The 14,663-nt window shown below is 26.2% G+C and overlaps 2 protein-coding genes across 4 annotated transcripts in view; one reads left to right on the top strand and one right to left on the bottom strand.

The window, feature by feature from the left end:
- Positions 1–6,615, bottom strand: part of LOC122718472 (alpha-glucosidase) — a 47,421-nt gene extending 40,806 nt beyond the window's left edge. The window contains exon 1 of the mRNA XM_043943543.1: positions 6,493–6,615. The gene's annotated coding sequence lies outside the window, so the exon portion shown is untranslated. The remainder of the gene's footprint in view (positions 1–6,492) is intronic.
- LOC122718473 (uncharacterized protein KIAA0513) lies at positions 3,645–14,326 on the top strand. 3 transcript variants are annotated; one of them, XM_043943545.1, is made up of 10 exons: positions 3,645–3,930; positions 8,308–8,579; positions 9,383–9,666; positions 10,215–10,256; positions 11,379–11,477; positions 11,610–11,770; positions 12,151–12,337; positions 12,523–12,745; positions 12,822–12,916; positions 13,284–14,326. In XM_043943545.1, exons 2-10 carry the CDS (start codon positions 8,308–8,310, stop codon positions 13,346–13,348), a joined length of 1,428 nt encoding a protein of 475 aa, XP_043799480.1. In that variant the 5' UTR covers positions 3,645–3,930; the 3' UTR covers positions 13,349–14,326. The 3 variants fall into 3 exon arrangements, with proteins under 3 accessions (XP_043799480.1, XP_043799479.1, XP_043799481.1); XM_043943544.1 differs by having other exon boundaries at positions 3,648–3,930; positions 8,305–8,579; positions 13,284–14,325; XM_043943546.1 differs by lacking the exon at positions 10,215–10,256 and having other exon boundaries at positions 3,653–3,930; positions 8,305–8,579; positions 13,284–14,324.
- The last annotated feature ends 337 nt before the right edge of the window (positions 14,327–14,663 follow it).

Here is a 14,663-nt window from a genome sequence, read left to right as displayed (position 1 = left end):
CTTTAAAACTTCGATTTAATTTCACGAAGTCTTTTTTTGAGATAAATTAAAAAAAAAAAAAATATCAAAATCTCATCCATACGATTAAATCTATTTCTTATTAAAACAAACAAAAGATCAAAGTATCACAATAATCGTGATCTATTCTAACGTCCCAAAAACACGACTCGTACGTTGTTTAAGTGCGAGTAAGTTAATTGTACATATGAAAAAAAAAAAAAAAAAAAAGAAAGAAATTGTGGGCGAGATCACTTGCCTGTTCGCAATCAGATGAGCATTCGCGCGTTTTCGTTAGGGCGATTTCTCAAGTAAGACTGTGCACAAAGTTCGAATTCGTTGCTGATCGTTTCGAAAGCCAAGCACGCTCGCGCGATTTCGATGTGTTGCACGCTCGTATTCGTCGTGACGTCAACGCGACCACGCACTTGCCATTTTTGCATTACGTGCCAAGCACGAATTTGTTTTCCTTCCTGCAGCGGACGAGGGGCCAAAACGCGTGATAGAATTTAAAGAAAAAGGAAAAATGATAAAAAAAAAAAAAAAAAAAAGACAAACACATTTGGAATCAAGCTTGTACAAAAAGAATACTTCAATAAGAAACGCGCGAGCGAAGATGCCATCTAGAATACGCGTCTACGAACTAGATGCTTTCGATTTTTGATATTTATATGTTAATATTAGGAAGAAATATGATCGAATTAAAAAATTAGATGCATAATTTGAGATAGAGAATATTGGATGCAGAAATTATATTGAAGATTTTAATTTTTCTTTCCTTTGAAGAATGAAAAGAGTCATATATTATCATTTTAAATCTTTATTTTTAAATTAAGTAATGATATTTATGTACTTAAAATAATTTATTTGGCTTGCAGGGATAGAAGCCAAAACTTTTCTACATAATATGTAGAAAATAGTTAACATTTAATAGAAAAATAAAATAAGAAAAGAAAAAATTTAACTCCAATCGAATCAGTATTTCATTAATTATACTTTGAATATTGATAGCTTAAACTTTTAATTAAGTTTAAATTGAACTTAATTAATGAAGATTATACTATTTATATCATTTGTTAACGATTATATATAGATATTTTTACTTCTAATCATATTTTGACTACGAATTTTATTTTAATTTAATTTTTTTTTAAATAATAATTTCATTTAATTCGTTACTTTTTTTTATTACTATTCCTTTACTCTGTTTTGTAATTTACATTTTTCCTAATTGCTTACAATTCAACTTGATGATTGATTTTACCAACTTCAGGTTAACTTTTATTATACATGATCCATTTTATTTTATTTTCAGATGAAAACACCTATATACATACATTCAGATCATCAGTCATTAAATTATAGTTACGTATAGAGAATCATTCCATTTCATCCTTGAGCTATTAACATTGTGCACATTTCTGCATCCAACTTCTCAAATTGTCAACGATTCCTCATTGTCATTATTTCACGCGTCTTCGCTCGCGTTATTCATTTTCACTTTAATCGTCTAGAACTCTTTTCGAACAATTACTGGCCTTTCCTAGTAGAACAAGTAAAAAGATACGTATCAAGACCGTTTTACCAATTAAACAGACAGAGTAAGAATTATGTAATGCGCTCTTGATAAGTATAACCTATTGTAACGCTTCGCTCTAGGTGTATCTAGTAAATAAAAAAATGAAAAGAAGTATAAAATAGATAAAAAAGAAATATATTATATATTGTATCATGGAAAAGACCGTGGCTCGTGCATAGAAGGTCGCGAGAGAAGAATCGATATTTCACGACAGAGAGGCTTCGAACAATATTCGACCAATAATCGTAATTCGTAAGATAAGCTAATTCAAAGATAGACATACACATGTGAACACATACTCATATACGTAAGTACATATGGATGTGCGCATAAAAGAGCACTTCTCGAGCCACGAAGCGTACAAATGTTCGATTTCTGTTGATTTTCGTATGGAAATATAATACGATCATCGATGGTACGACAATATTCATCGATTGAATACATTATCATGGGAAACGATGGGAATCGAACAAACATTATACGCTTTTTCTTTTATCCTCAATTTTTTCGTTCGTCGTTCCTTCGTTTCACGTTCGGTTTAATCGGCACAAATTAACCAGAACAGATGTGTACATAATCGATAAAAAGAACAACCACTCAGCACCGTGTCCGTTTGATGTGATGTAATTAAATAATAATGACGTATAAGAGAAACAAAGAAAAAATGATAAGGGAAAATCTATATTAATATAAATACAAAATATAAAATATAAATACACCTCGTGTATAATTAGTACTGTATTCTGCATAAATTTACCGAGAAATAAAAAATACTCGATTACTTATTGTTGTACGTTATTTAACAAGATATCTCTTCCATAAAATAATTTTGTATATCAAATACATAGCGTTTTACCTATAAAAAATATATATAACGATATATAAAAATTGGACGAAATGAAGTTTGTTAAGATTTTTAATCATTAAGCAAAAAAGATTAATCAAATATCGAAGTTATCTGTAAAATTTTTGTATAAACTTTATAGAATAATAGCAAATAATTTTAGAAGAAAAGGATAGAAATAATTTAAAAATTGTAAAATTTGCGCCATTTTTATAGATTAAAATTATATAAAAAAAAGATTGAGTATGAAAATTAACTAGAACCATTTTTTACCAAAGATATTTTCTCAAAGATTAAATAATTTAGAAATTAAATATTATTGCTATCTCTTAAATATTTTAAAAAATATATTTGTGTAATTTTGAGATGCTGATACTAAATTTTTATTCTTTTTTGTTTTTGGCATTTAAGAGATGGCGCTGAAGATCGATTCTTACTTTATCTTTATCCTTTTTATAATGCTTTTTTTCCTTGTCTATGTAGTTTCATCTACGGCACTCTAGAGATGGCGCTAAAGATCGATTCTTATTCTATCTCTATCCTTTTTATACTGCTTTTTGTCCTTGTCTATATAGTTTCATCTGCGACACTCTAGAGATGGCGCTGATTTAATAATTTGTAAATTATCTCCATCCTTTTCTATTTGCTCTCTTTGTTTATTTACTTACTTTCAATGTGATCACCCACGAAATATGGATTAATTCAATATATTTTCATTATTTTTTTTCAAAATTATAATGTATTTTAATATTTAATATAAAAAAAATATTATAATCTTGATTTTTAATTTATTTGACGATAATTTTTTAAAAATAATATAATATATCCTGACAAATGACACGAGTGTTTTGATGCGACAATAACAAAATTTATACAAACGAAAACGAGCAACAAGGAAAAAGAAAAGTCCAAAAAATTTTGAAACATTTCATCCAATAATATATAAAAACATAACTAATTACTATATTTATACATTGAACACGTTAATATATTGTAATTTAACAAAAAAAAAACTTCCATTAATTTTATCAACTTTAATATTTGAATTAAATGTGATTTTTACACGATCAATATCAAATCATGAGTCACAAAATTTTGTAAAACGATAAATCTGTATTCTATATCTCGGTTATATATACACAATATGTATAATCGTAATATAAAAGTACCATGAATCGGTGTATTACTGTTTGTCACTAACAAACCCATTCTTCGTTAATCAACTCAACCTCTGTTATACCGACAATTCCAAGGAATTCAAGAAAGGTAAGTAAAACTGTATTGATCGCGGGATACGCATGCGTATGCACTAATAGGATCACATGGAGAGGCAATGCAAGTCGAATAAACCAGCCAGTGCAAGCAACTGTGCTCTATGTTCCGTATATACGTCTCTAAAGTTAAGTAGTCGCGGTTTAGAGAACTGTTCGTGATCAGACACGTGTTTTCGAGTGATCGTAAGGAGAATCAGATTGGATCAGGAAATTTAATCCGCCCACTTCTTCAAACGGTACGTATTTTATTTATTAACATCTATTCATTTGAATACTTCTCATTTTAATACAAATGAAAAACATTCTTCGAAGATCGTGTATGAAATATCAAATACGAACTTAGAAATCTACGTTTCTTTTTTAAAATAATCCTTTTGTAAAAATTGCAAAATTCTCGATTTCATTTTTTCATTTTGTGCACCGATCAACTTTTTGTTTTTTTCGTTTCTTATCCACAATTTGGATAATTCTTCATTGGAATTAAAAAAACAATCGTGTTGTTTTTAAATAGATAATTTGTCGCGTATAGAATATTAATCAGTAATTTAAATAATATAAAGGATATAAAGAAGTATAGAACGAGAAGTATAGAAATGAAATTAGTGAACATATTTTTTAGAATTGTAAATTGAGCAATGGCCCGTATGGTGCGGAATAACATGATATAGATAAAGCTGCATTGCGGTGATGTTCCACTAGACTGTATTTCTCGATGTGCTTTTATGCATTCGTGAAATTGTACGATTGTTTGTCCTTGATTATATTTCAATCCTTGTTACATTACAATTACATTTCATGTAACAATATAAAGTGAATAGATTCGCGATTTGTTCATTCTTGAATAATATACGTAGTAATTTTTGACCTATCATTCTATAAATGTGATCATTCTTTTAATGTGATTTAAAATATTCAAAATCTTGATTTAATTTTAATTACTTCGTTATTTTATTTTAAATACATATTAAATATTTTTAATTTACATTTTAGGGATTGATTTAAAATAATTTTTATATATAAATAATTTTATATAATTGAATGTTTTATTTATATCATTTTATGATACTATCATATAGATAAAACATTGCATAATATCGATTCGAGCATTCATTGGATTGCAACGTATGTACTCTAATAGCCTTGGCATGCTTGTTGCTCGATATTACAACCACCGTTCGATTTCCACCTCCGCAATTCCTGGTATCAATTTAATTTCAAATTCTTGCGGCTTTATCGAATTTTCGATAGAAATATTGACACGATCAATGATCTACTTTCGGATCCTAAAAAAACCCTTCCCTCTATTTTCCCTCTCGTAATATCACGATTTTCAAACAAAAACTTGAGTGGTCCATAAAAGATATATATAAAAAAAAAAGAACAACGTTTAAAAATTATATATATATTTATCCCCATTGAACTATTGATGATATAACAATGATATAAAAAAAATTATTATATTACAAAATTATTCAAAATTTAAATGACGTATGTTAAAATATAAATATTTTAAATATATTTAAATTTTTGAAATATATTCAATTTAAATCGATTTCCTAAATTTTCATTCCGTGAATTTTTACATTTATTTTGAAGTTTCTTATATTTCTTATGTTATAAAGAACATATCCTTTTCTTTTATATCTACATTTCTATATATATTATTCTTTTCCAATATTAAGAAAAGAAATGAGAAGAGACAATATCAAAATATTATAAATTTGCAAAAGAATAAATTTTAGAAAAGAATTCTTTCACGAAAAATGTAAAAATCTAAATTATAATTTAAATAATACAAAAAAAAAAACTCACGAAACATTTTTATTCTAAATTTAACAAATGAATCTGTAAATCTGTAATCTATTACTATGTTAGGTAATCTAATCAGTTTCCGCATGCGGTTTTGTTCGAAATGATTTATTTTAAAGGACATCGTGATTATTTAAAACCGGTAAAAATTTCATTCATACGATTATATTACGCTTAATGAATGCGTGATAAGAAGCTTGAGATAACAAACGATTGCACGGTTTGTAATTCCATAGGCGTAAATATTAAAGATTAAGTTATATCACGTATAAATGTTAAAGAGGAAAAAGTTTACTTTGAAACAAAGTTTAAGTTCATAATTATCACGCGTAACTTTTAATATCTCACCTATCTATAAGCAATTTCTTTTTTATTTAAAAACAATATATCGTTTTTAGCAGCGTTTAATCATCTAAAAATTATCATTAATTTTATAAGATGAAAATTGAAACGATATTATACGAACAAAAATAAAAAATTAAAAAATAATTTATATGATTTCATTTAAAAGAATTAGCAAAACAGTTAATATGGTTTCGTGTTTTTTGTTTTTAATAATCGCTGCTTTTTATAAAATTAATATTGATAACTTTTGTTCAGACGAAAATGTGATTATAATATATAACTATTTATCTTCACCGCATTATTTTAATTAGAACGATCTATACATAGAATATTTTTAACTATATGTACATCATAGATCGATATCGTTAATTTTAAAATCATTCATATATTCCAGATGAAACATTATAAGTAACTGAATATATGAGATTACTTTGAAACAAATAATTTATATATGAACACCATTTCTTAATTAAATATTGCAATGATATCTTAATCTACAATTATTTGAATCAACATTGATTTTTGTAAGTTCGATTTAAGAGAATTATTTTAGAAATGTATTTTTTATTAATATTTTCAAAAAGAAATTATATCTATATATAAATCGTTATTTTTATAATGCGTATTAAAAGTGAGATACTTACTATCAATTAGGAGTCGAATTATATTAATATCAGAATGAAACACAATTTTACTTAACACAAATTTGAAAAACAACGCGTTACTTATTAACGATGAATAAGAAACGAACAAATATTTTCATTATTTATAGGCTATTATTGGCAGTTATTTATTCCACATTCTACGTATATACATATTATAATAAATTGGAATTCCGCGTTTGACAGTAATTTATTATATGAAATTCAAATATATATTTCAAAATTATATTATATATATATATATATATTCGGGGAAATTCGACTTCGGTTATTCCTTTACACGTGTAATATTATAAAATAATTAATAACACAATATATACTTATTAATAATTTATCTTCTAATATATTTTTTTAAATTTATGCTTTTTTATTCCATATTTGACAGTAATTTATTATATGAGTTTCAAATACATTTATCATAAATTTAATTTAACATAAAATTTGTATTAAAAAATTTTATTATTACTTTTTTTTCTACGTAAAAGTAGATAAACTTGTTTATTATTTTCACACTAATTGATAAAATATTGTTTACTATGTAAATATATTAATATATTTCTGTATTGTTTGTATACAAATAATGTTATTATTTATTTTAAATTTATGTTAAAGGAAAATATTAATATATAAATAATGTTAATATATTATTTATTAATATTTTCATATTACAATATATTTTTTTCGAAATATCAATACAAACCGCATTTTTTATGGAATACATTTCAATTATGAAATGAAAATATTATGTAATGATGGATCTTGATGTTTAATTGAAATATGTATATCTATTGTACACATGTTGCGTCGATTAATGATATTCAAGAAATGAATTGTTTTCAATCATTAATATCGAAATATGTGTAAACAATAAATAATTATTACACTATATTTATAAAAAAAATAAAAATGATAAAACAAAAAGTTTTAAAAATTTTGACTTTAATATCAAAATAAATTTAAGAATTATTAATATTCTTCAAATTCTTTTTTCTTTATTTTTTTATTTTTAAATATAATTTTATATTTTATTCATTCTTACTTTTTTTCTATCATGAAATTTATAATATTTATTTGAAAATCTCCAATATGTACAATAGTATCTCCAATTATATACATATAACCATGCAACATATTAATTTTAATTCACCCCAAAAATTTCATTTTCATAGAAAAATCATCTTCCTATTTTGACAGACTTTCCCTGCGGACATTTATCGTTTTGCGTACAATGCCTCGATATTAATCCATCATATATAGTCACACATACACTCGTTGACCTACATTTCCGATGCACCTTTTATTATTTGTCCACAATTATCTTCTATTGCGACCAAACAATGCTTATTAGGCAACAAAAGATAGATAATATAATGTATATTTAAATAATTGGAATAACACATTCCTTATTAAGACTGCAACGAATGTATATCTTATCGATGTTAATAAATTTATTTGTGCAATAAAATAACTCTGTAACTACAATATAATGATTTGAAAAATTGATATTGAATAAACTTTGTTAAATTTTTTTAATGTTTAAATTTCCCAAAGTGTGTAAATTTGAATGAAATTTACTAAATGAATTTAAAAAGAAATTTTCATATCATTATATTGAATATTTATATTCACTATAATTTATTAATATATATAATGATTTTTATCATTTATCATGTTGTCCTTTTTTTGTATTTTATTCATAATTAATATATGTTTTATTATTTTGATAAACTTAAATCTTTTGTATATTATTGTACATTTTTGTACACTCAAAATTGTTATGTATCTCTGGTACAGAAGATGGTGGATGTAACGACAGTTCCATCCACCGGTGGAGTATCCCTAATTGGACGCACCAGAGGTGCACTCAGATCCGTCAAGTCTGCGTTAGGAGGAAGTGGAGAATATCTTCAGGGTTTGGGTAGCAGAATAGGATCTGTTCTGAGTAGCAGTTTAGAAGAAAGTGAATTGACCACGACCCCGTCGACACCACCCTCTTCGCCACAAGCACCACCTCAGACTACTAAACCGGAAGAAGAACAATTGGCTAGAAGGAAATTAAGGCTTCCGAAGTAAGTTTCTATCTACGATTCCAAAGATATAATCTTAAAAAAAAGTGTTAGAAGTAAAATAAATAATTAGATATTGTCCAAACCGACTAAGATTAACATCGAACATATCCCTTAAAATTCTATTCTCTTTTGTTTAAGATTTTTTTTCGATAAAACTTTGTTTCCAATATTTTTCATTTTTTAATATAAAATAGAGTATGCTATTTCATTTTAATGAATTTGTGGGTAGATATTTTCGACCTTTTATCGAGAACACCCACATCAATAGGAAAGTTGCTCTTGCGTGGGTAGTGCTAAATGAAATTGAAAATTGCATTTTGATTGAGTATCCTTCTAAATGTTATTATCTATACATATTTATGACGGCTCAAGGAAAAAATGTAATTTCGCGCAAACTTTAATTATATGGAAGACTAAGAATAAAACATAAACTTATATCTAACTTATTATTCATTAAACCCAAAAAATTTAGCATTAATAATATTTGAAATAATTTATGAGAAAATTTATAATTTTACTGTTCGAATAATAATACAGGATATTTCCTAGTTTTCCATAATCTATAAATGAAAAATAATGGGTTGAATATTTATCTATAATGTTGAATCGAAATATTTATACGTAATATTTTATATAATATTTTTCCTCCATTTTCATTCGTAGATTACTTTCCGATTCATGATTTGATCTCAACAGGAAATATCCAATATAAATATGAAACTTACTTCCGTAATATTCTTAAATTATTTTCAATCTTCTCAAAGATATTTTCTAAAAGTTTATCTCCACGTTATGTGCGTTAGATTTGGAGCAGGTTTATCGTACGAAGATTACGAAGCGATAGCAAGGCATAAACTAGAGCGCCAAGGTAGCACCAATACCTCAAGATGCATGAGAAAATATCCTCCGGGTATGACCTACGAGGAAATAGCTTCGTCGAGATCGGCTGGAATTAAAAGACAAGAAAGTAAAATCGAGGAAGATGACAGCCCCGACAGGGACAGTCAAGAAAGCATAGAACCTCTTCAGGAAAAAGATCTTAAGGCCACAGGACCTGATCCTTTTGATAAATTGAATTACAGAACAGGTGAGCAACCACGAAATTCAATTATTTTTATTGAATATTACGAAAAGAAATGAAACGTTCATTCATGAATAATAATTTTTATAAATACTAATGTATATTAAATTAATGTTAAAATTAAAATCAATATTGAAATTATTTTCTTCTAAGAATATCTATAATTTTTTATATCTTTTTAATGTCCAAAGTGATACATCTCTTCTAATAATGTATGATTATTTCTTTAATATCAACGTAACATTAAAATTTTTTGGTATTTGTATTTCTATTGTTTTTAATATTTAGATATTTTTATGAATATATATGATAAAATCGATTATTTTAAAATCCTTTTCTTTTAAAAATGCATTTCTGATTCCTTCTTAGCCTCTAAATTCGACTTTTGCATTTTGGCCTTTATAATCCCACAATTTGATATGAAACAGAATCTCTTTCCATAAATTTATTTGCTTTAATAATTATTTCTTCTTAGCATGAAATTATTATAAATTTATTATTTTTTTGTGAGTATGTTCTTACATAATATATTTTTGTTTTTCTTTATCATGAAGCAAGGGCCCCGACCCGCTATCAGACGGTCGTTTTTCGTTTAGGTAAATGAACGTTGATGTGAATGTGTATGTGAACCACCCACCACAGGTCTCATTCCGTTTCACATAAATTTTTCCTTTCATTTCGTTGTTTGTACTGTATCGACAACGAAAGTTTCATTGAAAATTCCATATCTCTATATCTAACTGTTTCGTTCTGTGATATGAGCAAGGGAATAAAATGTATATGTCAAAAATGAAGAAACGAAATACAAAAGAAAATGAAAATATGTATGTAGGAAGTGGAATTGTCACTGCTGGAACTTCTTTGTCGGTATAAAGACAATAATGTAAATAGATCCTTGGTTCCTGAAGTTTGTATTTCTTGATGAAAAATGTATCTTGATACGCTTTCATATTTAATTTAATATCTGCGTATTTGATGTCATAAATATTTGATGTCATGTAATATGAAAACTTAGTTAAATCCTTTAAAAGTTACGTGCTTTCTAGCTAATAGGCTAGAAAAATATCACAATGTAGACAATATATAATATTACAATATAAATAAAATTAGTTTTCATATTGTCGAATGAAAACTGAGGATAATTTCTCTTCAAGAAAATCTATACAGTATATATCTATACAGTATAGTATCTTTTATATGATTTCTTCAGTATAGTATTTTATATGATTACTTCAAAATAAATTGATTATTAGAAAAAGAAATTCTTCTTAATTCACATTTTTCTTACAAGATTAAAATAACAATAATGATACGAAATATTTAGTCTTAATTGTCAACATATTTTATAAGACACGTATTTTTTTATACAATTAAAATATCTTTTATCCACCTTCTCTTCCTCTCATTTCAAAATTAATTTTCCTTTCATTTTTGAAGATATCATGTGTTAGTTATCCTTCTTAAATGAAATTGAGCTTGTTCAATTTAGTCTTAATCCTTATAGAACATACACTTATTTACAATTTTTAGCTCACTGTATCACTTCTATATTTGTGTGACTCGTGTTTCAAGCATTAGATTAGACATGTGTATACTCGAAGGTGTTGAAGCAATACAATAACGTTGCACACGCACCAATCTCAAGTATTAATTAGGGAAACTGTAGATACGTTTCTCAATTAAATTAGACGAATGTTTCCTGTAGAATGTTATTTCAGAAATGCCTAGCAGTGATTCGACGAGTGATCAGGATGGATATGGGCCCAGCACAAGTTTAGATTCGAACATGGATGGTCGTAAATTATGGCACAGATCAGGTAAAATTAATTGATATACATTCTTATTTATAATGATTACTTACAAAGAATAAAATAATAATATTGATATATATATATATATATATTGAATGCACATTATAATTAGTTGTAAGCATTCTTTTTATAATTCAGATTCATCAGGATCCGTTCAATCATGGGCTTCCAGTTTATCAGCAGATAGTCAATCCGAAGAGGCTGCTGCAGATTTTATGAAGTCCTTTGTACCTCTTTTATTCGATGCTCCGAATACTATTGATCAGGAACAGAAAGCAAACTTCGGTCAAATGGTTCTTGTATGTGTTAAAATCGGTCGTTACATTCTTTGAATGCAAATGATTTGAATTTTTTAAGTTATTATTTAATTAATTAGATGATTAATTAAAAACTTAAACTTTTTATTTGTTTCTTCTTTTAAGTAAAGAAGGTATAGTTTTTAAAAGTAAAAATTATTCTTGTTAACGTTTTTCATTTCATCGATACATTGAAATTTTTGTATTACTAAATTATTCATGTGAATTCAATTTATTCGTGCCATTTTATTAAATAAATTTTTCCATTTCTTTTCTATCTCTATTTTGTTCATAATAAACTTTAACATCCAAATTATATTATTTATTAAATTCCATATGCAGTCATTTTAAAAAAAAGAAAGATAATTTTCGATTTTTCGCAGACAGAATCCGGTAGAATATGGTTCTCCAGAGTGGTGAATACAAGGAGAGCACGCCCTTGCGTAACAGAAGCATCCTTTTATTCTTTAGCGCAACATTTTGCAGTCGCGCTTTTCGAATGTCACGAAGCAGATGATTTTGCTCCTGCCAAAAGTCTCATGAACATGTGTTTCACTTTTTACCACGAAGGTAATGAAAAATTTATTTTTCACGTAATTTTATGTTTATATACGTGCATATAGATTTTTTTATTTTTTTAAATTTTTTATATTATAAAAATATTATTAAAATAATTATTAACGTAATTAATTACGTAATTATATAATAATGAAATTTTTCTTTCATTCGTAACTGCATTTATCGGATTCATTTAGTCGAAGTACCAGGATTAGAGCCATATAGAGAATATTTATACACACATTTACGAATACAACCGATATGGACATCAATGAGATTTTGGACAGCAGCTTTCTTTGATGCGGTACAATGTGAAAGAGCTTCAAGGCCAGTTCCTCCGAGGCCTAAATCTTTGGATCAAGAGGCCAGTGCTGCTGAAGATCGAAGGTTTCAAGCCAATATTGTTTTTGGACAATTAGGGTAATGAAATGTAACAGAACAATCAACAAATTCTTAATTTGGATTATTTAATATCAGAAATGCTTACAATTTTTAGGACTTTCACATGTAACATGCACGCGTTTGGCCTATCACGTACTCTGTGCCTAGAATTTCTTAGGAAACAATGTGTAATAGCAAATCTAACGAAAGGTAAAGTAATTTTTGAAAAAATAATGTAAGAAAGTCCTTTGTGAATTTCTTTAAATTTTAATTTTTCAAAAACATATAATATCTATAATAATAACATAAGAAATGTTTCTTTTTTTTAATTATTCTTTTATTTTTCAAACTTTGTTTTTAAAATTAATATTTTTGTCATCGGAATTATCACAATATTTCCTATACTATTTACACAATTTTACGTTTACTAATAGCGCAGTCTTCAGGAATTATTTTGGCGGCAAAATAAATAAATTTAAATTTTAAAAAACGAAATGATTTGAATTTCAAACATATTTATCATTGTTACGATGATATTAAAGAATTTATAGCATAAATTTTTTTTTTAATGTTTTAGATCAAGAAAAAATGTTACGTGATAACATAGAGAGAATGTATGACGAAACAGAACCTTGGCGGTAGTTTCGTTTACCATAAATTCAACGATTCATGGAAACACTTTGTTAAAAAGGTATAAATTTACCGAATTAAAATTCGCAAAATTGTTGCGAATTTGTCAATTAAAATATCAAGTTCAGTGGAAGTATGAAGAAAGAAAGAGTCAATTTTATTAAGCAACTAATATTGAAATAAACATGGTTGTGACTCCATTTGGTGCAATTAACTTAAACGATATAAATTAAAGAATAATGAATTTAAAACGAAAACCGTTCCTATCTTTGACTAAACACGATTATGCAAATCGAATTCTATGAAAATGAAAATCACTATCAAATTATGTCAATGATATATGATGTATTTCTTGTAATTTAAGTAATTAATTAAAATTTTATTCGTAATTGTATTTATCGAAATTAAATTTACGAATTTCTCAATTTAATTCGGATAATATATGGAGATTCTAAAAATTCGAGAACTATATTACCAATTTCTACATTAATATCGAAATGAAAAAAATTGTTGAATCTGTTTAGTTTATTTGCCAAAATGTCGAAATCGAATTTAAATTATAAGGATAAACGGACAATAAATTGCGTAAAACAAATTCGTGTAATATTGGCAATCGGTTTTCAGCGATAATTAAAGCCAATATTTAATATATATTTCTATACAAGATGAAAATAAATTTTCTGACCGTTAAAAATGATTGTTAAGCGCGTGGTATTAAAGAATTTTTCTTCTTCTATAATGATACAGTTTCATATGAACGTAATATTTTTTTTGTTTCTTTTGTAAATTCAAATAATGTTTCTTATCGGTTATAATACAATGCCTGACTATAGTTTGCACAGTACCTATATATCACACTTTAGAATAATCGTTATAATATTGAGTTTTGATGAAAAATTTATATCTTTTTGTAATTCACTAATTCTGTGTAGAATATTAAACTTACGATTAACAATAAAATAAGTTAAAATATTAAATTATATTCTGCGTAAAGTTATTTCCAAATAAAAACTATTTCACAGAAATGCAGATGATATCCTATAATTTTATAGATAAGATAATTGAAATTTTGCTTAATGATGTAAAAATGATGTCTTTGTACTTAAAAGACAAATCATTCAATATAAGTATCGCTCGTTGATTATTTTATATATTTGCCCGCATTTGCAGCAAAGTTGTTAATATGAAAGAACAATCACTGATAAAATAAAAAAACAAAATTTGTTAAAAAATATTATTATTACGTAAAAAATCAAAAATTGGAATCGCGAACGCAGCCAATTAGCTCATATTATTTACTATAAAATTTATATTTGTATCGAGGATA

The sequence above is a fragment of the Apis laboriosa genome, unplaced genomic scaffold (genome assembly GCF_014066325.1).
Source record: "Apis laboriosa isolate Shangri-la unplaced genomic scaffold, ASM1406632v1 scaffold645_cov152, whole genome shotgun sequence".
Classification (NCBI taxonomy): domain Eukaryota; kingdom Metazoa; phylum Arthropoda; class Insecta; order Hymenoptera; family Apidae; genus Apis; species Apis laboriosa.
Note: the sequence above shows the minus strand (reverse complement) of the source record. Positions and strands in the feature narration are given on the sequence as shown.